At 41.2% G+C, this 25,815-nt stretch overlaps 1 protein-coding gene across 1 annotated transcript in view; it reads right to left on the bottom strand.

The window, feature by feature from the left end:
- Positions 1-25,815, bottom strand: part of TBC1D5 (TBC1 domain family member 5) — a 741,163-nt gene that overhangs the window by 31,244 nt on the left and 684,104 nt on the right. Inside the window, exon 20 of the mRNA XM_073568086.1 lies at positions 10,258-10,357. Coding sequence (XP_073424187.1) covers positions 10,258-10,357 — 100 coding nt within the window. The remainder of the gene's footprint in view (positions 1-10,257; positions 10,358-25,815) is intronic.

Below are 25,815 nucleotides of genomic sequence, written 5' to 3' on the forward strand. Positions count from 1 at the left end.
ACGAGTTGGCCATATGGCCATAGCCTCTTATTTTCAGTGGAGGGAAATATTAATACTTCAGAATATCAAGAAATTTTGGACAAGCATATGCTTTCAATTATTTCAGAATAGTTTGGCTAAAGTCCTTTTCTGTTCCATCTTGAAAATGCACAAAACAAAGTCCATATAAACACTAATGGGTGAGTTTGGTGGAGAAGAACTTGACTGGCCACACAGCGCCTTAACCTCAACCCCACTGAACACCTTTAGGAGAAACTAAAATAGATATTGTAGCCAGGCTCTCTCATCCAATATCAGTGTCTGACCTCACATATGATCTTCTGGATTACCACAGATACATGCCATAGTAAAGTCATCTGAATTTGCAAATTTTGGTGGGACCGGCCATTTATTTAATGTATTCAGGGTCTTACAGACTTTCCCCTGACAAATGATGTAGGAGAGAGAATGATCTCTCTGAGAAGATAAGCCACAATCAGAGGTATCTGGTATAGAGGCCTTTTGAACGTGTATAAGGTATGGTCATCTGACAATTTCGGCCTATAGATTCTGGAGATGTACATTTTGAATGTGTGTGATGGTAAAGCCCTCTGTAAATAACTGGCTCACATATTCTGAAGACGACTGAATATGCGACTCTGTAGGTCAGGTTGGATACAACTTACTCATTCCATAAACTGTGAATATTCTCTTTTTGGACGTCTCACATATAAGACCTGGCTTTCTCGCCTAGGTAACAAGCAATAAAATTGTGTCAAGTAAAGTAAAACATTCAGTGCTGAAGAATAAACCATTCCATGAACTGCATTCATATCATCTCGGACTGGGGTGGAACATTCAATGACTTGCCATAATACACTGGATATTTTGTGTTTTCTATAACAACACTTACCAGCACATAAGAACCGTGCAGTACCATTAAAACAAGTTTCCAGAAATGACTCTTAACGAAAGAATGTTGAAAGCAAGATCCCAGTAATGGGGTCACTATGAGAGATATGCTTTTGGTCCATCTCTAGGAAAACGTGTTATTTTATCCTATTTAGAGCAAGAAATGTAATCCCTACCTATTTGTACATCTACTCTCTTTTATGCTAGAAAGAAAGGTGAATCTAAGTGCACAGACTGAAAATGAGAAGTGTTATCTGCTGCGATAAAAAGCGTCCGTAACCAAGCAGCATGTTATTATGTGTCATAGGACTGAGTGAAGAAGGAGAACGGTCAACGCATCCGATCTGTTCTACCGATGAAGACAAACAAGTATTGACTCCTACCAGGAACCCATTTATACTCCATGACATATACAATATTTCCTTTAATTTGGCTCAGTATAGATCTTAATTTTCTCAATCTGAATGGTTCTACTTTTTTAAACATTTTACATATACAAACTATTGGATAAAATGACCTTATGGAAATACTGTATGCATAACATGTGATAAATCATTTATGTCTATAGCACTTTACAATTCAAAGGGTGCATGGATACACATATATTACATATAAACTAACTGCACTACGATGTTGTGTGCTAAGTAAAATTGCATGTTATCCCCTATCCATAGGAGGGAGGCTAAGAAGCTGATTGCTTGGGGTCTACATAATGGAAAACCTTGAGATACCAATGAAGGGGCTCTGCACAGGCCCGTCTTCAGTGCTCTATTCAATTTCTATGGAACTGCCATAAAAAGCGGAGTACATTGCCATGTGATTTCAGACAGTCCCACCAACAATGAAAAGAATGGGGGCCGAGCATGCACATCTTTCCTCTATTCAAGATGGAGCTCTGCAGAGCCCAATTCTCAGGATCCCTGGAGGTACCAGTGATCAAACCAATCAGTATGATAACTCCTATTCTATGGATATTGGATAACTTACATTTTCTTTGGAAAACCTATTTAAGTGGGATTTATTATTATGACAGGTAAGGCTGGCCACACTCATAATACTATTACTAATGGAAGACATGTATGATTATATTGGTTTTTCTTTATGTTTGTCATTTTCTTTAACCCACTAACAGATCTGCCTAACAATGATAAGACATTTAAAAGGAGCACCTGAGGGATTGTTTTTTTTACATCTAATGATTTTGGCCTGTGTATGGTGAAATATATCTGCAATACTACAGTACTGTCAGATTGTCAACCCCCTGACAGATTATATATTTGCTACATGCAGATTATGCCCCCAGTAAAGGTGGCGCCGGCTCCGTGGACTTTCTATTGACCATGCGTGGGTTGATATCTACTCCGGTACATGGACATTTTTTGTACTGTCATGCGCAATGGTTTAATTGCTTTTTACCAGATACTAAGATGGCGCCGGATCCATGAAGTATCTCCCGCGCGGTATGATGCTTACTTCCGGTGATGCGATCTCGCTCTTTTTTTTACTTTTGGACATGCGCATTGTATGGAGTAGGACGCCAATATCGGCGCGCAACTGCATACATAGAATTGGGTGAGTCATGAAAATGATTTGAAATATACAGCTGTGACTAAATTACCAATTAACAGTTGATCTGATACTGTAAAGCACCTTTCATATGTATGTTATTGCAGGGCACTTTCATGCATTTTTGGGACTATGTATGCACTTTATGTATGTCACTTGCTGGTGAGCTGTCATACTTTTTTATATGTAATTATGGTGAAGCACTTTCAATCATCTGTATGTTATAAATAACTGGTTTGCGCACCCATGTTTTACTTGAGAAGAGCTCAGTGTGAGCCGAAACATTGCCGTGATGTGATGGGCTATTAAACAGAAGCACTATTTTTCACCTTGAATGGTGTGCTGCCTCCATTTTTTTGAATCTCTGCATAAGGTTTGGAATATACCTGAGGGGCCTTGCACCCTAAGGCTATGTGCGCACGTAGCGATTCAGAAGCAGAATAAACCTGAGCAGAATCGCACACCCTGCTCCCGGGAAAACGCATGCGTTTTTTTACGCGCTTTTGTAAGCGTTTGTCAAGCGTTTTTGCATGCGTTTTCCTAAGCGTTTTCGCCCATATAATTGATGGTATGCAGAATCGCGTGCGATTCCGCAAAATTCATGAACATGCTGCGTTTTTAATGGTTAAGCGTTTCCGCAGCGGTTAAAAACGCACCACTGGCACAACATGTGCGTTTTTCATTAAAAATCAATTGGATGCTTTTCTTAAGCGCTTCTGCAGCAGAATCGCTTGTCTAAAAGCGCTGCAGAAACGCTTAAAAAACGCTACGTGGGCACACAGCCTAAGGCTGGTTTCACACTTGCGTTTTTTTGCGCTGTTATTTAGCGCTAAATAACGCATGCGTTTTTCCCTATATTTTGCATGGGATGCGCTTATGTGCGCTTACCCATGCGTATGTATGCGTTTTTGTGAGCATGCGTTTTTTTGCAGTGTGCGATCGGGCGCACAAAATGCAACTTGTTGCATTTTTTGTGCGTCCAACTTGCCCCAAAAAAACGCATGCGCACGCTATGCGGTTTTTTACAGCAAGACAACCATTGTAAGTCTATGGGTGCGCATACGTGCGCATTGGTATGCTCATGTATGCGTTTTTTTGCGCATGCATTTTTTTGTTGTACATTGGTTAGACAATGGTTATGGTAAGGGTTAGGGTGAGTTAGGGTTAGTAGAGTCAGGGTTTAGGGTTAGGTTAAGGGTTAGTTAGGGTTTAGGGTTAGGGTTGGGGTTAGGTTAAGGGGTAGGGTTAGGAGTTAGTAGGGTTAGGTTAAGGGTTAGGGGTTAAGGTTAGTTAGGGTTAGGAGTTAGGGTTAGTAGAGTCAGGGTTTAGGGTTAGGGTTAGTACTACTAACCCTAACCCTAATAATATCTTGATTTTTTTGGTGAGGACAATGTTGAAAAAAACACAAACGCACTAAAAACGCACTAAAAACGCATACAAACGCATAAAAAAGCTGCGTTTTTTCCTGCATATGCTTGAAAAAAACACAGCGGTTGTATGCGTTTTTTCCATGCATTTTTGTGCGCAAAAAACGCGCAGCAAAAAAACGCAAGTGTGAAAGTAGCCTCATTGTTATTTTTTGTGCTGCTTTTACTTTTTTGATTTTTCTAAGTTGACACACAGTCATTAGCTGGTAGAGAATTGGTTGTGAAGATTTAAAACTAGGTGAGGAACAGCCAACCGCTGCTAAAGGGGTTAGGTTATGGAAGACAGTTTCACTTAACAGGTCATATACACCATAGCAAGACCCAAGGTAGTTATATTGCATGAGCATGATCTCTCTTAGGGAAATGTTTTAAGATGTACTGTTCAAGCTCTTTTGAAGAAGCACCAAGAAATGGGCAATGTTGAGGACTGTAGACACAGTGGATGGCCAAGGAAACTTAGTGCAGCAAATGACAGAAATCTCATGCTTACACTGACTTCAAAATCAAAAGTTGTCCAGCAGTACCTTTAGCTCAGAACTGACAATGGAACTCAGCTAGACCTATCTACAGTTTTGAGAAGTATATCCAGAAGTGGTCTTTATACAAGAATTGCCACCAAAAAGCCATACCTTTCACAAGGAAACAAGACCAAGAGACTTACGTCCGAAAATTAGCAGCATGTACTCTGGACTAGTGAGCTAAAAGGAGAAATGTTTTGTTGTAATAGGAGACAATGTGTTCACCAAATGGTTGGACAGCAGTACAATAATGTGTGTCTAGGCAATGAGGAAGCATGGTGGAGGTTATTTTCAAGTTTGGGGTTGGCATTTGAGCAAAATGAGAAGAGAATTTAATCAGGATCACTGGTGTCCTCAATACTGAGAGATACAGGCAGACTCTTATCCATAATGCAATATTGTCATGGAGGCGTCTGATTAGCTTCTAAGGCTAAGTGCACACATACTTTTTTGCCCTGCGGATTTTTCCGCGCAGAATTGAAGAAATCCGCAGGTCAAATGACCTGCATTTTTCCTGCGGATTTCTTCCTGTTTTTTTGCGGTTTTTTTTGCAGTTTCTGTGCGATTTTCCCCCTGCGGATTTGGAGAATGGAGCAGGTGGAAAACCGCACAAAAGAAGTGACATGCTGCATATTTTGAACCACAAGAAAACCGCGCGGAAAAATCCGCAGCGTCTGCACAGCGGTTTTTTTTTTCTATTGATTAACATGCTACTGTACATCACAATGAGGATATGCAGCGTTTCTGTGCGGTAAAATCCGCTGCGGATCCGCTGGAAATCTGCATCGTGTGCACATGGCCTTATACTCAGCAGGTCAATGACCGCAATCATGTAGCCAATGTCCTTAAGCGTAAAGAACTAAGTCTCAACGGTTTGCACAAGCCTACATCCACAGAAGATCTGTGGTTAGTTCTGCAAGATGTTTGGAACAACCTCTCTGCCAAGTTTTTGTGGGCAAGTGAAGCTAGAAGAATTGATGCTTTGTTGGGGTATATACACTAGTTTCCTTAATATTGCGTTGATCCAGGGAGCTAGTCTGATTGCCGTATGTGGAGTCGGGAAGGAATTTTTTTCCCCAATGTGAAGCTTACTGATTGCCACATGGGTTTTTTTTGCCTTCCTCTGGATCAACATGTTAGGGCAAGTTAGGATAGGATATGGGTTGAACTAGATGGACTTAAAGTCTCCCTTCAACCTTAATAACTATGTTACTATGTTACTATGTTGTTCTGAAGGCACAGGGTATTCACTGTTCAGACCAACTATTAATTTGATTAGATTTCTATTTTGTTCACTCATTCACATGTGGCCCAAGCTTTACCCTTCCTTAGTGGGCAATAGAGCCACATGACATTGTCTGAAAATCAATAGCAGCAGCCGACAGTACTACAGATATAAGAATGCACGTTCAGAATCCATAGGACCCAATAGGAAAGAAGTATGCCAGAAAATCAAGAAGAACAGCATCCATTATGGCAAAATAAAGAGGCATTTTTGTTTTTTTCACCCGGATTGGATGCTGTTCTTCTTGATTTTCTGACATTGTTTGAAAATCGTCCGTCCCTTGGCGAGCATTGGTGAATCAAGTTTCGGCTGTGTGGTCAGCTATACTACGTGTCATGTCACCCTAATAATTTAAAACTTGTTTGTTGCCCTCCTATTTCCTCTTGTAAACAAGCATCTGCAAGGTGTTAGAAGTGGAGAAAAGAAGAAATACCAGGGATTTCAAAAGCGTTCAACGTTATGATAAAGCAATAGATTGTTATTAGTGGTGAGTGCGTGTGCTCGGATATCATGTTATCTGAGTATGTCGGACGTGCTTGATTAATATGTTCGAGTCCCTGCTGCTGCATGATTTGCGGCTGTTGGACAGCTGCAATACATACGGGGATTGCCTTTTTGTCTAACAGGCGCGAATCATGCAGCCGCGGGCAGTTGAACATAATACTCGAGCACGCCCGATATACTCGAATAAAACCTGAGCATGCTTGCATAACACGATATCTGAGCACGCTCGCTCATCACTTATTGTTTCATGTAAATGCATGGTTTTTTTTTAACAATAAAATTAGCAATAAAGTGAATCAGTGTTTTCTTTTACAATGTTCATGTGTAAAAGTTCCCTTACATTTCTTTATTGTTGTCACTTACAGCTTCCACCTTACATCTCTCCTTCACATACAACCAGTACAAGGAAGCTTTTCAGGCTATTCCCTGATTTGTGCTCTCCCTAAACACTGCACTTACAATATCGATGCAGGTACAGTATAATTGGAAAGTTAATGTCCTTTAAAAGACACCAAGATTTAAGCTCTAGCACTTAAATTGTAGGTGCAGCAAACAAAGTCAAGACAAGCAAAGAAGAAAAACACATAGAAAAGCTACATACCAAACATCATAAGTCATCATAAAGGATCACTATCCATACATAAAGTAGTAAGTAGCAATTAGGTTATTCACTATTGTAAGCAATGCTTGGTTAGCTAATAAAGAAAAAATGTACGTAATGTTTTCAATAGTCTCTTTTAGTCTTTCATCCACACTCGCTCATCAGCAACACATTATCCTGGCTCGTTTACGCCAATGAATAATCCCTCACAAATGCTCAGTCTGGCATATCTAATTTATCTTATTAATTTGCAGCCAAGCTACAGTGTGATGTACAACTCACTTCCACAGTGACAATTAGGCGTTTTTTAAACAAAATAATAAGTAATGCAGACAGGCAGCAAATTACTGCCTATGTGGATCTGACTGTGAAGCGCTACAAGGAATAAGAACACATTCAGTGTTCTCCTCCTTATTTAGTGCAGCCATCCTTCAGTAGAAATATTACCTGAAGTGAGAATGTCATTAGTTGCCATAAAATGTAAGTTACGGAGGATGTACAATTCAGAAATTTGTCATTTCCAATACATCAGAATGCAGTAAGTTCTTTATGGCTTTTGACTCCCTATTATGCCACATTGCTCCAAAACCCCAGTATTCAAAATTAAATGGCCGTTTTCTAACATTGATGTGAGAGATTCTTGGATGATTTCCATGGTAAATGTAAATGGCTGTTTCAGTTCTGCAGAATACGTCTGAAAAAAGGACTTCTAAACATGAAAAACAGTACAATAATCGTCTGTACTAACCTAATATTGCTTCAGGACTACAATAACTTGGCCTGACCATCTCATTCCTTCTTACTGTTACTTACTTCTGCTGTGTTACTGAGCTGTCACAAGTGATCATCTGACCTCCAGTACCTTAATTCTTGCTACAGTCCATTCAAAGCAGAGTACAGAGTTTTCCTCTCTGTGCTTTGAACAGAACATAGCTTGCCAGTCAAGCGCAGTCTGCAAGCAGGAGGCAGGATACAGTCAGCAGGTCTGGAGTAGTGTGCTCCGAACAGTCATGTGACACAGGAATGGCCTGTGATCTGCTGCAAGTTGTGAGTGACTGGGAATGAGTACAAGGAGGGAGAGAAGAAGAAACATAAGTTAGGAAGCAGGCTCCAAGGATTGATCAAGTCTATGATCCACTGGGCCTGTGCGGAGTCAGTATCAGAAACTGTAACAGTATCCGTCTTTGCACAATACAGTTGTGCCCTCCAAATCACACTAGTCACATTTCACTTGAATCATTTGCATTGCGCAGCATTTGTTTTTTTCAGTGCTGGAGTGGTGCTTCTAATGTAAGGTTCCTGTCCCTACACTTGCCCTCTGACGTCTTCATCTTTTTGGCAAAATCAATGGCTTGTCCAAGTTTTGCAAGGATGTGTTGTTTCCTCCAGAGCTGTTGTGAGTTCATTTTCCCCTTCGTCACTGAGGTCTGGTGAACTCCCTATTCTGGTTAAGGAAGGTAATGAGCCTGATTATCAGGCACCTGAGCCTAATGAGGATGACTGGCTGAGTGGAGTCACGGACTGGATATAAGGCTGCCGACGCCCTTCTGCCCTGCGGGTGATTTCTCTGTGGACTTCTAGGACACCAGTCTGATTCCTGCTCCTCTAAAGCTAAGTGTTCTGCTTTGCCTGTTAGCATTTGTGTTTTGCTTTTGTTTTCCTTGCTTTTCTGGATTCTGCCATTCCCTGCTGGGGTGAGCTGAATCTCCTTTTGCCTGTTGCTCTGTCTTCAGAATATTCCTGAGTACTGACATAGCTTTTTTGAAGCCTAGCGTCTTCAGGGCCTTTTTCACTGTCAGTCTGTTGGCTCTTATTTTCATAGGGTTTTTCACGGATTGCAGACAGCAGCCTTCCTGTCCTTTCCTATCTAGTTAGCTTGGCCCCGTCTTTGCTCAGTCTATCTTTCTGTCTGTGTTAGTGTTTTCATCTTGCTTCACCGTCATTATATGTTGGGGGCTGCCTATTGCTTTGGGGTCTGCTCTGGGGCAGTTTAGATTTCCCCTTTCTTTCTTTAGGCCTATTTAATTCTCCGGCTGTGATCGAGGGGTCTAGGGCATCGTAGGAACCCCCCATGGCTACTGCTAGTTGTGTTGATAGGTTCAGGGGTCTGCAATCCGATAGCTGCCAACTTCTCGGGTTTTCTGGACTTAGGTAGCATTTCTGTTTTTGCCTCCTACGGTGACTCAATCATAACACAGAGCTATAGCCTCTCTTTGCTTTGGATCAGTGGTCCCCAACCTTTCTGACCTTGAGAGCCACATTCAGATTAGAGAGAGGGTCGCAAGCCACATTCAGCACTGAGAGAGGGTCGCCAGCCACATCCAGCTCCCACCCCATTCAAAGTACTGTCAACCAAAGCCCCCATTACAGGTATAATGATAACCAAAGCTTTTCAATAGAAATCACTCCAAAGCAGTACACTGAGATTCTGGGAGTTTCCACAATGCCCCAATTCAGTATTCTCCCATGAAGGACTTCAAGAACCTCCTCTAACAGGTTATACCATACCTAAAACATCTCTAAACCCCTAAAACATCTCTAAACCCCTAAGACCAGTATATGTGCATCCAGATCTGCTCTTCTGTGTAGGGCTACTCACAAAATTCACCATTTTGAGATGTACTCTTCATACCTGTGTGCTAGACCTGGACCTAATGCACCAAGCTGACAGACAGTTGCGAGCCACAATTCATGGGATTGCGAGCCACATGTGGCTCCCGACCTACAGGTTGAGGATCCCTGCTTTTGATTATAAATAGTGATGAGCAAGTATACTCGTTGCTCGGGTGTCCTCCGAGTATTTTGGCGTGCTCGGAGATTTAGTTTTTGTCGACACAGCTGCATGATTTGCGGCTGCTGGACAGCCTGAATACATGTGGGGGTTGCCTGTTTGTTAGGGAATCTTCACATGTATTGAGGCTGTCTAGCAGCTGTAAATCATGCAGCTGCGTCGACACAAACTAAATCTCCGAGTACACCAAAATACTCGGGAGGACACCCGAGCATGCTAGGGAAAACGAGTATACTAGCTCATCACTAATTATAAACAAAAGTCCTGAAAAGGGGACCCCCATCTATTAACTCAGAATTTCTTCTAGAGTATTTAATGATGGGCTTTCTAAATCAGGCATCATTTTTGTTCTGCTTTGGCTATACATAAGAACAGAATAATCTGATGACAGATACACTTCAACTTTTATCTGTAATATACGGTATCCAATATTAGAATACTTGAGTCCAAATATATGCGCCATGCATTCAAATCTTTTTCATTTTGATGTAAGAATAATGGATGATAATTGATGTATCTGATGAAAGATATTACAGTAATAATGTAAAACTTTAAATAAAAGACATATTTTTGACCTAAACATCTTTGAAAGTAATAAACATATTATTCCACATTCATTAACTTATGGAAAAGAGACAGGTTTTCGAAATGTGGTGAATTATAATACTACTTACCAAGGTGAGTATTCATTATTTTCGCACAGTACTTGCACATCGCATCTAAGTCATTCAGTTGTCCCTGAAGGAATGAAATCTGCGCCTCCAGATCTTCCTCCTATGAATAAAATTATATCCTTTTTATAACTAATATATTATAAAATTATAATTTAAAGGGAACCTGTCACCAGGTTTGACTAATATGAGATATGGCCACCACCTTTCTGGCCTGATATTCAGCAGTCTATAATGCTGTATATCTGCCCCCAACCAAACCTGTAGGAGAAGAAGAGACCTTTTACTATACTCACCTGTGGGGCGGTCAGGTCCAAGTGGTGTTGCCGGTCTTGGTCCATTGCCTCCTTTCTTCTTGCGATGCCATCCTCTTTCTTGTTTCATGTGGATGATGCTTACGCATCCACAGTCTTCCCGGCATCACGCTCCTGCGCAGGTATACTTCACTGCCCTGACTAAAGCACAGTAAAGTGCGCAGGCGCCAGGAAAGGTCAAAGAGCCCTGGCGCCTGTGCACTGCAGTACTTTACTCTGCCCTAGTCAGGGCAGAGAAGTATGCCTGCAGAGGAGCGCAATGCCGGGAAGACTGTGGATGACGTAGGGACACGTCATCCACATGAAGCAAGAAGGAGGACGGCAACGCAAGACGGGAGGTGCCGGAACAAGACCAGCGACACCTCTCGGACCAGAGAGTTCGGCAGGTGAGTATATTAAAAAGACTTTTTCTTGTCTTGGAGGTTGGGAGCAGATCTACAGCTGTATGTAGAATGCTGGCTATCAGATTTGAAAGGTGGTGGCCATATCTCATATCGGTCAAACTTGGTGACAGGTTCACTTTAATACAAAAACTCAATTAGAATGTATATTAATTTGTATTAGTTCCCTTTCCAGACAGTCATTCAAGGTGATTTGCCCTTTCCCCCAACCCCCTCTAAAAATACAGTAAATACATATTAATATCGCTGACAAACTGGTCTATTAGACAGTTGCCACTGCAACAAAAGATTGCCGTCAACACGCAAAGGATCTAAAATTCCGTCATTACAAAATCTGGTCTAGATCAGAGGTGTTCTTCTAAATAAGGTGGTCTTTTGAAAAGGTTAAACCAAAGATGATCAGAAACTGATGAACAGTTGATACTTTTTTACCATAAGATTCTGAAGGGATAAATTTCAAGGTTGTGACTTTTGCAAGAATTGGTTTAAAAAAATGGCTTTACTCTAATAACTTTTACTACTGTTAAAAAACGTCTGTGTTGCAGGAGAAATGTTGAATAAAAACTGCGTTTTTGCGGCTTTTTTAATGTGCTTTTCCCCATTTATTAGAATGGGTGAAAAATGCTGCAAAAAGGCTGAAGGAATTGACATGCTACAGATTTTAAACTGCTTTAAATCTGCAAGGAAAAAATAAGAAAAGTGCAAGATTTATCAAACATCTTATTCACTTTGCTGCAACAGTAAAACGTTGCGTTTTAGGGTGCAAAAAGGTGACAAGTAAACATACACTATCTTCTAATAATCAAGTATATAACAATTTGTACATTTTAGGTGGAAATCTTCTTTAAATAATTTAGGTTCTAAAATCTACTAAGAATCCCAAAGAATGGAAAGAAACCTTTGGAATGGAAAGAAAGCAACCATGAATCTTCATATAGATGGCATTTAATGCTACATTAGAAGCAAATGTACTACCAGTAAGTTTTGTCTACTGGTGGCTATATGAATATTGTCAGGAACACCAGGAGCACTATAACTGATACATAGTAACATAGTTAGTAAGGTCGAAAAAAGACATTAGTCCATCCAGTTCTGCCTATAAAATTCTGTCAGAATAAATCCCCAGATCTACATCCTTCTAAAGAACCTAGCAATAACTGTAAGATACAATATTGTTACGCTCCAGGAAGACATCCAGGCCTCTCTTGAACCCTTCGACTGAGTTCGCCATCACCACCTCCTCAGGCAGGGAATTCCAGATTCTCACTGCCCTAACAGTAAAGAATCCTCTTCTATGTTGGTGGAAAAACCTTTTCTCCTCCAGATGCAGAGAATGCCCCCTTGTGACCGTCACCTTCCATGGTATAAACAGATCCTCAGAGAGATATTTGTATTGTTACCTTATATACTTATACATGGTTATTAGATCGCCCCTCAGTCGTCTCTTTTCTAGACTAAATAATCCTAATTTTGCTAATCTCTCTGGGTATTGTAGTTTCCCATCCCGTTTATTAATTTTGTTGCCCTCCTTTGTACCCGCTCTAGTTCCATTATATCCTTCCTGAGCACCGGTGCCCAAAACTGTACACAGTACTCCATGTGCGGTCTAACCAGGGATTTGTTCAGAGGCAGTATAATGCTCTCATAAGTTTCAGCTTTGCAATCATACTCCCCCCGGAACCCAAAGACTTTGGTTTCTCGGACGCTGCTCGGCAGGTCATGGGAATAACGCTGCCGGATCGCCAGTTGGCATCATTTATGGTCGGAACTACGACGGTATCTGATCGTCTTCGAACCTCCGACTTTCATTCTTGATAAATGAAAACATTCTTGGCAAATGCTTTCGCTTTGGTTCGTCTTGCGCCGGTCCAAGAATTTCACCTCTAGCGGCGCAATACCTTTACATAAAGGTAATGGAATAACTTACACATTTTGCAATTGGACCCAATAAATTAAAATGAGGCTTTTTGTTTTCTTTTTCCCCTAAGTCTTGGGTTTGCTTAAATGCTGTACATCTAGAATCTATATTCTAGGAAAGCATCCATCTTTCACTTCATTAACTACACTTATTATACTCTATCTAATATGCTAAGTATTGTCATAAAATGCCCCAAATCAGTTTTGGTCTGGTCTTTGGGTTTCAAGTGAAAAAATATGCTTTATTTAGTCAATGATCCAAAAGTTTGTTCTCCTTGTCCTTCATGATATTCCAAAATAAAAAGTCTTTGATAGCTCCAAAGCGCAAGGAAATCAATAATGTTTTTTTTTCTTTACTGAGCAGCTTTTATATCAACAAAAAAAGTTCTGAAAAATAGCACAGCTCAAAATTTCAGATCTTGTTTTTTACAGAAAGTCGATATATTTGAAGTTTATGTGAAACAAGAAGGGTCTACAAACAGATACAATATGATAAAAGAAAAAAAACATCGATACCAGTTTTCCATATGTGTAACATACACCCTGATGTGATGCTGTTGGTCGTTGTTTTTAAGTTACGATGATTCTAGAATTATAAAAATACATTTTTTTAAAATAATTGTCAGGAAATAGCCGGTGGATCACACAGATATCCCACCGCTGCCACCAATTTTTCAGGGAGCAGCCAGGGGATCATGCAGATATCCCACTGCTGTTACTGGTTTGTCACAAACCAGTACTCTGCTCACTCCAATCGTCAGAACAATTATGCAAATTACCAACAATTGATGGACAAGGCCATGACTGCTTTTGCTACTAGGTACGTCACTGTCAAGCTCTGCATATTCCAAGGAAAACTAGCTGCCACCACCAGGCTAATTGGACAACCCTTTAAGGTAGCATACGGCCTTACAAGGCTTCAGGGATGCGGTATATAGAACAAGAGGAACAAAGCTATTACATTTTATATATTTAATCCGAAATGTAGACAGTGTTTTGAAAATATATAAAAAAATTACAAAAGGGGACAACACAATACCATATATACAATTACATAAAATAAAAAGGGATAACAAAAGAAAGGCACTAAACCTGTGCTGGCAGGAATGGTGCAAATCCTTTATGGAGGAAAGCAATCCGATTAGGAAAATGAAACAATCCTACAGTACGCTCTATCTCGCAGCACTGAATAATGATTAAAATTCAGAATCTGCTTTTTTTATTTGATGAAAGTCACCCCCACATACTTACCCCCAGATGGGATTGGTCAGTGGGAAGCAGCTAGGTCCCAAAAAATTACAGTATGAAATCCCCAACCTACAGGATATCTGTCCCCCTGGAGGTCCAAGGGTATTAATGCCATATTTTCCATCATGATTTTAGCTTTCTATAGATAAGATCCATGACATATCCAACTTTGTCCACCTTGCCGATATTAATTCTGGGCTGACCGGCAGGAAGCAGAGTGATGTAAGTCAATGTGTTATGTTTGCCAGAACGCTGAAAATCTGTTTCCTATAATTATAGGATCTATGTCGGTCACAAAATACCCAATATTCATAACTGGGATCAGGCTCCTAAGAATCTGCATGTAGTTCTTTTGAGCATAGGAAGAGTTATCTCCATAGGCATTAATTTTATTGCCTCCCAAGCTATTGTATACTTTCTGGACTTTGTGTCTGCTCTCCATCAGATAAACCCACTTCAATTACCCTTCACATCAGGAGATTGTATCTGAACAAGGGATCATATAACAGTGTTTAGCTCTTGATCTCTCTCCAAGTTATGGATGTAGCCATATATCAATCCTCAATTTTAGGGTATCAATCATTATTAGCTTCCATGTGTCCCACTTGATTTTGCGGCTAATCTGTGCAGCTAGTGAAGAGTTGGGAAAGAATCAGATCTCAACTCTGCAGCTTACAAAATAGTTTTTTCCTATACCCCTACAAAAGCAAAAACAACAGATGAAACTGAAAATGTCCAATAATAATAATTTTATTTAGTAAAGTCTCATAAAAGTAAATATAAAATATCAAGAGGGGAGAGGCCAATGCCATGGAATAGGTACCACTGGGGACAGAAAACTTTATGCCATATATAAATAAATACCACACGAGGTATAAAAGTGCTAGTGCTAAATCAATACAATGGTATGTGGAATAACATGAAAACACAGGTATAATATGAAGGTGCTAATACATAAAATAAGTGCAGCAGAGAACAATGATTAAAGTGCAGTGCAATAAGAGAGCTGTCAAAAGCTCAATTCCAACAAGGTGAGCATATAAATAATGCTGGAAGCAAAAATATATGTGCAAAAATAAGAGCTCCGTGCTATACCTTGTGTGCTGCTGAGGTCCCCAGGATGTGCCAGCCCCGACGCACGTTTCGGCGTACCTTTGTCAGTCTACAAAAAACAGACTACTCAGCTATTCTACCATGCCCCTGAAGAGTCTCTGCTCCTTCTCTGACAAGCAGAACAAAGCGGAGCTCAGCAGCGAACATAGGATTACTATGCACAGAACTTGGAAGGGTGACTGAGAATGTGCACCCACCAATATTGACTTCCATATTGCTATACACTTTGAACACCAATTGGCATGATATTTTGTAACTACATGTCTAACCTCTATACTGGATAATTTATCAGCAATTAAAAGGCAAACATTGTTAATTTTAAGCTTTACCACAGTATTTTTTCCTCTCTATCAACAAATATATTGGATATATTTTGCTAATCTATTATGTCTACTCCAGCCAGTGTAATAACACTCCCTTTTACCTAAGAATCCCACTTGACTACTCAAGATCACAAAGAAAGCTCTTGTGTCACGGTTCCTCGCTTACCCATTTTGCCTTTTAGGAAAGACGTGACACAAGTTCACAATGCATTATCTGTCAATGCCTCAAGTAAGATATTGTTTCTCCTGCAAGCTTCTACTTCTACTGCTAGTCATACTGTGTTATAAGAGAATAATTACCATGCTCAGTGCCAATACAATTCTACTCTAATGGAAAACATTCAAGATAAAGGCTCGATTAATGCTTTCATATTCTATGTTAGAAGTCTGGCTTTTGCCATTTTAATGTTCAGAGCCATTTTCCAAAAGTCATTATGTTAACTAAAAGGCTTTCAGCAGGTTTAGTAACGAAAACAGTGTTAATATATGAGATACCAACTGCTGTCAGAAAAACATATTAAGCATACTAAGCATAATGGAGGGTATTTATGCAAATGGTTCTTCCAGCGACTGTCAAGGTCACACACGTACCGGCATTAAAGTAATTCTCAAAATTATTCCGGGATTTATTATTAAATATGACTTACAATGGATTTTTGTCATGCAACACTAAGTATATACTGCATAGCTCAGAACAGAATATGAGCCACAGGTATACAAAAAAAAATAAGGAAGGAAAATTACCCACGCCTGTTACAAGATTTGTAGCATTGCATTGGCAATTGAACACTTTTTTTTTAATTATCATTACCAATTACAAAAAATCATTATGGTTAAAGAGGACCCGAAATTAACAAAAAACAAAATAGTTAAATACCTTGCAAAAGTCGCTAAGCTCCCGAGACAAGTCTGCTTTTTTTTTTGCGGGGGGGTTCATTGCACTATTACATAGATATTCACGTGTTACTTTTTGAGCACAGTTGTGTGAAATCTCTATTTACAGACCAACTGGTCTTACTTCAGAGTCTTTCCTGGGGTTGTGAGATTTCAGCCCTCAAAAACGCAGATGATCTGTCAGTTTACCATTTTCAGATGCTATTAAGGGTTTTTTTTTGCAGCGCCTGGGAAAGAGAGCTGAAAGTGAATGCCCTTGAAGAAGACTCCAAGCAGAGAATTCACATATTGTGCTCCAAAAGCAACAAATGAGAATATCTATGTAATGGAGTGAAACAGTGCAAGGCTGCATAGAGCAAAAATCAGTTTAAGGAGTTTTATAAGTTAGTTAACACATTTTTGAGCAAATGACAGATCTTCTTTATGAATACACGTAGTGCATACATTACATTTAATTGCAAATCCGTATGAAGACTCACCTCAGTTACAATTGCACTGTGATTTTCAAGCTCACTTCACCCGGTGTGGCTTCTTTGGAGTATAACATATATAGGGGAAGTAACGCGAGAAGGAACAATGTCAATGTTTCGACCTTATGACGCGCAGTAACCTCCAGGGCCTGGACACTGCCGGAAGTCTTGGAGATGCGGTATGTGATGATGGAGAGATGACCGGACAGCGAGCCCACTGGAGATGTATTATTTATTTATAACCAAGACTTACTTCTCTGGCCGTCCCACTCGTTGCACCTACGGTCCTGTTCGCTATAGGCCATGACTTACGGTCGCATTCAGGCTTTTGAGGTTACAGTAACATTATGACGTTATGATGCGCAGTGATCTCTGGGGCATGTATGCAGCCAGAAAGCATGGAGATGTGGTGTGCGATGGTGGAGGGAAAAAGGCTGAAAGGGAAGTATTCATTTTTTTTAAACCAATACTCATTTCGCCGTCTGTTCCTCCTCTTTCTGCTGTCAGGCGCCCTCGTTCTCCGGCCTCTTCAATACAGGCCAAGTCTTCCAGCCACAGCCACTGCTACAGATATGCAGTGAGACCTGGCCTGGATGTGGCCAGTAGCCTGGCCTATAGTAATAAGGCCATAGATGTGGCACGCAACGGCAGAAAGAAGAGGACTATATGGTGATTGGAGAAGTCAGAGATAAGGTGAGTATGTTTTTTTTTTTTAACATCCGATGCTAACTAGGGGTTGTACATGAATTGGATGTCTGTAAGTTGGGGACTATGTATATAGATTTAAAAAATTAGATATAAATATCCATCGTCCAGCTGAGGATGTTAACCATAATATTCACTCTCTCTTGAATCTTCTTGGAGACATATTCAGGATTTGGGGTTGTCTCCCACTGTCGGTAGCTGGAAGGATACATCTTATAAAAATGATGAGATTTCTTAAGCGCTTTGAACGTAGTTCAACATCCAATTCTTAAGGCCTTTTTAATCAGCTACACTCGTTGATGACCAATTGTATTGGTGGAGTAATACTAGACCTAAATTGTGACTAGAAAAACTAGAGACCCAGGGATCATATCCCTTACTCAACTTGTATCTTTATTACTCAGAGGGCCAACTGAGATATCTAATGTCTTGGATATTGGATGAGGATAGCGCTAATGCTGTGGCACATTTAGCACACTGTCTTAAAAATAAATAATTCTTGGCCTTATTGGAAGGTACGTATAAACTCCTGAATAGATTACTGTCTATTCACAGAATTGCACTGTAAGTATATAGAATGAGTAAATCTTTGGGGAAGTTCAATTACTCAATTATGGGATAACCCTGAATACACACATTTTTTTTCACTAACAGAGTGAGAGTTTTGGAAGCAGCATGGAGTTATTATCATTAATCTCATTTTTCAGATAAAGTCTATCCCTCCTTTGACTAAATGCAATCTCAAGGTATTTGCAATTACGACATGCAATCACAAGTCAATTTTCTCACTCCAGACAGAGAATATCATCATACCCTTTGATAGCAGTATTTAAAGCTCAGGGTCTCACAAGTATAGTGTCAGCACTTTATACCCATTTACTTAATGTCAGAATCTCCTCAACCCTATTGCCTGTCAAAGAGAAATAGCAGAGCTTAATTCCTACATTAATGGATGAGCATTGGTGAGACGCACTTAGCTCCTCAATGGTAGTCTTCCGGGTTGCAAATAATAAAATGATTCGGCTATACATTACACATCAGAGTTACTTAACTCCTTCCAGGCTATATAGTATGGGCAGACTGCTTTCATAGGTATCATGCTGATTTGTGTCATCTTATATGGGACTGTTTTGAGAGTCAAAGATTTTGTTAGGAAATTGTAAACAATTTATTAGAAGTGGTGAAGGCCCGATAGATTACACAGCTCAGACATATTTGCAATCTTAGATGAAAAATTATGGTCTCGTCATAACAGGTTGTCCTGGGAGAAGCGCTCTTTGTGGGCCGGAAGGCTTTTGCTGCTTCTGGAAAGAGGAGAGTCCACCCTTTATATCTCAATGGAAAAAAAAATTACTGCCGTTTCATGTGAAAGTACATGAACAAAATGTGGGGAAAGATGGGCGACTCGCCCATTACTCAGTCCTTTTGTGCAGCACTTACTGAGCTGTCAACATAACAATGGAAATTGTATTTTGTATAACATTTCCTGGTTATTCACTATGGAAAAGCAGAATTCATGCTTAAGCTTTTTTTCCTATCATTCATATCGGTATTTGATGAAATTGCTGATTTACTGTATATTATAATAACAGTTCTGTATGCTTTCAGGTTTCCACCGCAGCGACTCGAATGTAATATTGGAGCACACCGAAGAAACTCTAATAGCACGCTCGCTCATCACTAGTTAGGACTGATGAAGTCTTAATAAATTCCTTTCAGTAACTCTTGTTCTAGAATAAATTGCAAGCGCTGCGAATATTAAACACACAGTATGTCAATTAAGGCTGTATATGTAACCATGGATTTCACACTTTGCATCCAAGGGGGAAATATGCAGCTTAACAACAGGTGATCTGTAGGTGAATTACCTTGTCAGAAGGGATTCGAAAAACTGCAAAGCAATGCTGTACATGCACTCGGAAATTACTTGTCAGTTTGAAAAATCTTTCTCAAGAAATGTACAGTCGTTTCTACCTTGCTCAGCTTGAAGAAAATCATGGAATGAAAGAACGATAAAATTCTGCAGGAGGTTTTTGATACAAATGTATCAAGCAGATGAGAAGACAATATGTGATGAGTAAGCATATTTGGGTTTCATTATTTATGTTAGTCACATTAAAGAGCTCTCGAAGTTTCCATAATGTCTCCCTACCATAAGAGACGGCGAACATCCACAGCAAAACAAACAGCTTCCAAAATATTATTGTGTAATAGCAAGCTTTCCTGCACTAAACTGCCAAAATACAAATTGAAACAGAATCAAATCATGATTTCAGAGTTCTAAGGGGAGAAAAAAAAGGAAAAAGAAAGAAAACAAAACGCTCCAATATGCAATAAATTCTACCAACAAAATCCTCTGGGAGATCTAAAATAATTTAAGTAAATTAAAATGTGACACATTTCATGCAGGAAAGTCAGGCGACAGGCTTTGGTAACTTATGCACAACATGTGCCATACGTTGTTGTAGTAGTCTATTCGGGGTATATTTATATTATTATGACTATTAGGCTACATTCCCACGATGAGTTTTTGGTGAGTTATTTGCGCTGCATATTTTAGAAAAAATTAAGTAACCTATGTTACTTACTGTAATTGGTGAACAAATCATAGAATGTTAGAGTTGGAAGGGACTTCCTGGGTCCATCCCCCTGCTCAATGCAGGATTCACTAAACCATCTCAGACAGATGTCTGTCCAGCCTCTGTTTGAAGACTTCCATTGAAGGAGAACTCACCACCTCTCGTGGCAGCCTGTTCCACTCATTGGCCAGTATGGCCTTCATCAAGGCAATTATCTGTGTGACTTTTGATGAGGAGAACTAGATGCTGATACGCATATGGAAGTGTCAGGGACAAAGCCGCTGTGTGTCACGCAGAGGCTTTGTCCCTGACACTTCCATATGCGTATCAGCATCCAAGTTCTCCTCATCAAAAGTCACACAGATAAATGCCTTGATAAAGGCCATACTGGCCGAAACGTCGGCGACATTGTGTGACTGATATATGTTTTGAATAAACTCCTATCTGCAATACATATTTTTGCCTCAGGTTTTACATGATTGTTTATATTTGTTTCCTGACGGCATTGGCTGACTTTCCCCATTTTTTGATTACAATATGTTCCACTCATTGATCACCCTCACTGTCAAAAAGTTTTCTCTAATATCTAATCTGTATCTTCTCCCTTTCAGTTTCATTCCATTGCCGCTCGTGTTTCCATGTGCATATGAGAATGATCATGATCCCTCTACACTGTGACATTTCTTGCTTCGTGTTTTTCATGTCTTCTTTAAAATGGTGCAGAAAAACTGCAACATCAAAAACTCATCAAAAGTTCATTGTGGGACCATAGCCTTATAATGTCATTTTATACATAATTTTTAATTTGCTATATAGCATCAACACTTTCATCATTATGCTATACATGTTAGGTATCTGGAAAATGTCATGCAATTTCACAGGGAGAACATAAAAAGTCTATGCAGATTTGAATCGAGGACCCCATTGCTGCACAGCAACAGCGCTATCTACTGAGCCACCGTGAGGCCCCTTTTGTGCTCAAACTATGTTCACATTAGTTATGCAGTTTTGCATGAAAAAGCTTTCATCACACACACCAAGTGTATCAATAGGGTCTATGGTGGAAATACCATTGGTGTAATTTGTGCAGACGCATATGTGCCCAAGAGGTAAGTGGGCCCACTACCTCCTCCAAAGCAGGTGGACTTTGTGCAAAGGGCCCATATAGTGTTCTTGCATATGGACCCTCTTCTGTGTTCGCTCCTGAATAGCGCCATATGCACATGGAATTCCAAATTATTTTTTTTTAACTCTATGGGAAAATGTAATCTTCTGCTTTTCCAATATATAGAAGTAAATATGAAGACACAGACTATGGGAAACACATGCCACTGTATGCCAATAAGGCATGTGATAAAGTCACTGGCAAGGTGCTGGAGGGGAGATATGTTTCACTTAGGTTTCAATTCACTGAAGCCAATAGCCTATGTGTTGAGAGGGGTTAATCGGCCATTTTAAGGGCTGGGTTTTTGTGGACAACCATAGGGTGAGTGGGAGGTTGTCCTTCTTATCTCCACCCCAGGGTATGGGTCTGGGGTTTAAATAGTCGGCCTCCAGAGGCATTCAATGTTCAATGTGTCTGGAAAGGTTACTCTAGAGAAGTGTTTGTGTTTATGCTAACCTGAACCATGTGTTTTGCTAACCCTGAGCGTGCGGGTCCCGGCAACTGTGCTTTGTGCTATCAGTTAGTTTTGTTTTCCTGTTTTGCTTAAATGGCCGTATTTATTTTTACTTCACCATGGTTTACGCCGCACATATAGCAAACCAGTGAAGATATTAAAGCAACAGTGTTCCCATGTCTACCTCTGTGTACATCTGAGTGAGCTGATTTGGTGGTGTTAGAAGTGTGGATAGCATTCACAGTGAACACATAAGACTGCTACAAGAGGTACTGCATGTCCTGGGTGAAGGCGTTCACAAGCCAGCAAAGGACATCAGGCAAAATGGAGGACCTGATTAAACATCTGGTGCAAGCGCAGAAGCACCAGCAACATTTACAGGAGGAGCAGCAGCTGGTACAACAAGAGACTAGTAAGATGCATATGCAACAGATTCAACAACAGCAGTACCAACAAAAGCAGCAGCAGCTACAAGACCAGATCCAACAATAGCAGCAGCAGATTGACTGCTCACAGAGGCGTTTCGGGGAAAGTCAGCAGCCCCTCCCCCAAGTCCAGATGACGACACATACATCCGGAAGGAGGTAAGATGAGACATGCAAAAAATTACCCTAGCTGAAGATGTGGAAGCTTTTTTGACTGTTTGAAAGGGTGGAAGAGCAGGAAAAGCTGCCGTTGAAGCCATGGGCAAAGGTATTGGCCACCTATCTAACTGGCAAGCCCCAGAAGGCTTATTATGACCTGGCCTTACAATATGCCCTGGAAATATGCCAAACTAAAAACTGAGATACTGGCACGCTAAGGGGTGACTATGCCTGTTCAAGCTCAAAGGGTCTACCACTGAGCGCATTGCAGTGATAAATCCCCTAGCTCCCAAGTTTGATTTGCTTCATCTGGTACAGAAGTGGTTGCAGCAGGAGTCCTCCACCCTTGCCGAGATAGTAGAGTGGGTCATAATGGAAAGGTTAATCCACTCCCTTCTAAGGCCGGTGCAGAACTGGGTTGCCCAGGGTGACCTGTTGTGAATTCGCTTTCTGGCCTCCCTCTGGTTATTACTGAAGGTAGTAGAGCTGGTCAGATAGACAGAGGGGTTGCGAGATCTCTTTCTGGGCTCCCTCTGGTGGCTACTGGAGGTAATGGAGCTGATCTGATTAACAGAGGCTTACCACCTGATAATGAGGACGACGATTGGAAATTAAGACAGCCGACTCCCTCTATCCCTGCTGATGATTTTCTTCTTGTCTCCTGAGGTCTGATGTTTCCAGCTCTGTCCCTGTATGTTCAGCTAAGTGCTCATTTGCTATTCTGTTGCATTTGATCTGGTTTTGTCTATATCAGTTTTGTGCTGGTCAGCCACCTCCGGCTGGGGCTGTGCTGAATGACTGTCCATATGCTACTGCTTCTGCCAGTTTGTTTTTGTCCCTTATTAGATTGGCCTCTTTTTGCTCTGCTTTCAAAATATACCAGAGTGCTGATATAGTGGGCGAAGTCGTGTGACTTCAGTATTTTTTGCATCAGACGTGTTGGACTTTTTGCAGGGTTTTATTACGTGATTGCAGACAGCATCTTTCCTTTTCTGACCTGTCTAGTCAGTGTGGGCCCCATCATTTGCTCAATCTATTTTCCTGCCTGCGTCTGTGTATATATGTTTGGGGACTATCTATTCCTTTGGGGTCTGCTCCGGGGCAGTTTAGATTTCCCCTTTCTTGCTTTAGGCTAAGTTAGCTCTCCGGCTGTGCCGAGGCATCTAGGATCACCGTAGGTACGCTCCACGGCTACTGCTAGTTGTGTGGGGATCAGGGGTCTGCAATCCGCTTAGTTACCAACCGCTCTGGTTTTCTGTGGCTTAGCTTGGGCTTGCTCTCCCCTCCTCGGTGACCCAATCATAACAGTGACCCCCCGAAATACGGACAACCTGGCTGGCCCAATAGAAAGGTACCAGGTGGTTGAGGGGTCTCTAAGGAAGCCGGGTGGTGTTGCATGCCCTTACTGGGGTATCCAGAAGGAGCACGAATATCAAAACAGGGGTAGTAGAGCCACCACTGGGGTGTGTCCAAGGTCCCAAGGGTTGCTGAGGGGTTGTCAAGGGCCACAGGTAAAGACTTGGTCTGCTGGAGATGTCATAGTCCTGGACACATAGCCGCCCGTTGTAGTATATCCTCTGAACAGATGGACTACAGCCTAGGGAGGAAATGTTCATACTATGCCTATCCAGTCTGCAGTGTGAACTATCAGCCCGGTGAGGGGCTGCAGGCATGTCCCGTGACAATAAATGGAGTACTGGTGTCAGGACTCTTGGATTCAGGGAGTTTGGTGACCCTGGTAAGGACCACAGTCTCGCACCAGTTGATCCCAGGGAAACACGTGGGCATCTGTTGTATCCACGGGGACACCAAGCATTATCCCATCTCCAGAGTGATCGTAAAAATGAACCGTGGCACTGAGTCCCATGAGGTTGGGGTAGTGAAAGACTTGCTACACTCAGTGATAATCAGGCGGGACTTTAACCTGTTCTGGGACTTGTGGGAAAAAGCGAGGTTGCCCACTAATGTAGACAGGAGACGATCCACAAATGAAGAATCCACATTGCAGTCGGAGGAGGATGAGTTCCCCCTGTATGTATGCAACTATTCGGTAGCGCTATAGCTATTTGGATAAGCATTTATACTAAGCTATTTGATCAAACCTAGTTACAATCACAATAGGTGATGTCACAGCTGACCCTGCTCCCCTCTGTTCACAATGAACTTTTCAGATGCTTATTAGACACTTCAATAGAAACGATAGCCAGGCTATGTACATGTGTTATTTCCTGAAACAAAAGAATGCATGAGTCTAAAAAAGCCCCAGTGGCCAGTATGAAAATTGCATGCAGAATTTTTTATTTTTAATATAGATTGTGCTATGTAATAAAAGTAATAAAAAAAACTATTGCCAAGACTTAAAAAATATATATTTAATACAAAAACCTAATTTAATCAATTGGTCATTTTCTGATGATAGGCAGGACCTGGAAAACAGCTTATCCTGATTTTCATGATTCATAAATACATTGCCATAACTGTAATGAAGATGTAAAGGCTTATCCCAACCCAAAACATCACAGTCAACTCACTCACAATAACTGGAGTGGAAGCTCTAAGGGCCCCGTCACACATAGCAAGGCACCAGCTGTCACGGGGGCTTAGTTCAACTAAGGCTGAAATACCCGGGGCCCCTGTGGTGTCCCTTAACTATGGGAAACCCTGTCTGACCCTCAACCCAGGGTTTTTGCTGAAGGTGCAAATGCCTGAGCCTCCGACCTTTCCTTATCTCCTGCTCAGCCCTGCACTTAACCCTCCACCCTCCACCCAGTGAGAAGTCACCACCAAAGCTCCCACACAAATAATGACAGACAGGGAGAACTTAAACTGCACTGCGCCGCACACACACAGGAATAAACAGTAATGTGAACAGGGCACAACTAAACACAAATATGGGAAGGAGAAAGGATAACGACGGATCATACGACACCAGATATGAATCTCTCTCTCTTGAACACCTCCACTCCAGACCGGAACCACTTGGTATGAAACACAAGCTATAATCGGCGACGCCCATAGGCCAGCATGACTATTTAAAGACCGTGGGCGTGACTAACCATCCAACCTGGTCTCCAGCAGGATTAACCCCCGAGAGCCTGAAGATCAGGCCGGCGCCACTGAGGCTATAGTGGCTGGAGGTGGAACTACCTCTGCCTGCCGGATGCTGTGGTGTGAACAGCGTCCGACATGACAGTACCCCGTCTTCTACGAGGGACCCCAGGGCCCTCAAGACTCATAGGACCCGGCTTGTCCGGATGACGACGGTGAAAAGAACTGACCAGCCGATCCGCATGTATGTCTGAGGCTGGAACCCAAGACCTCTCCTCTGGACCATACCCCCGCCAGTGCACCAAATACTGAAGAGTACGGCGTACTACTCGAGAGTCCACTACCT

Source organism: Dendrobates tinctorius, unplaced genomic scaffold (genome assembly GCF_039654945.1).
Source record: "Dendrobates tinctorius isolate UK_male_01 unplaced genomic scaffold, ASM3965494v1 ptg000005l, whole genome shotgun sequence".
In the NCBI taxonomy this organism is placed as follows: Eukaryota; Metazoa; Chordata; class Amphibia; order Anura; family Dendrobatidae; genus Dendrobates; species Dendrobates tinctorius.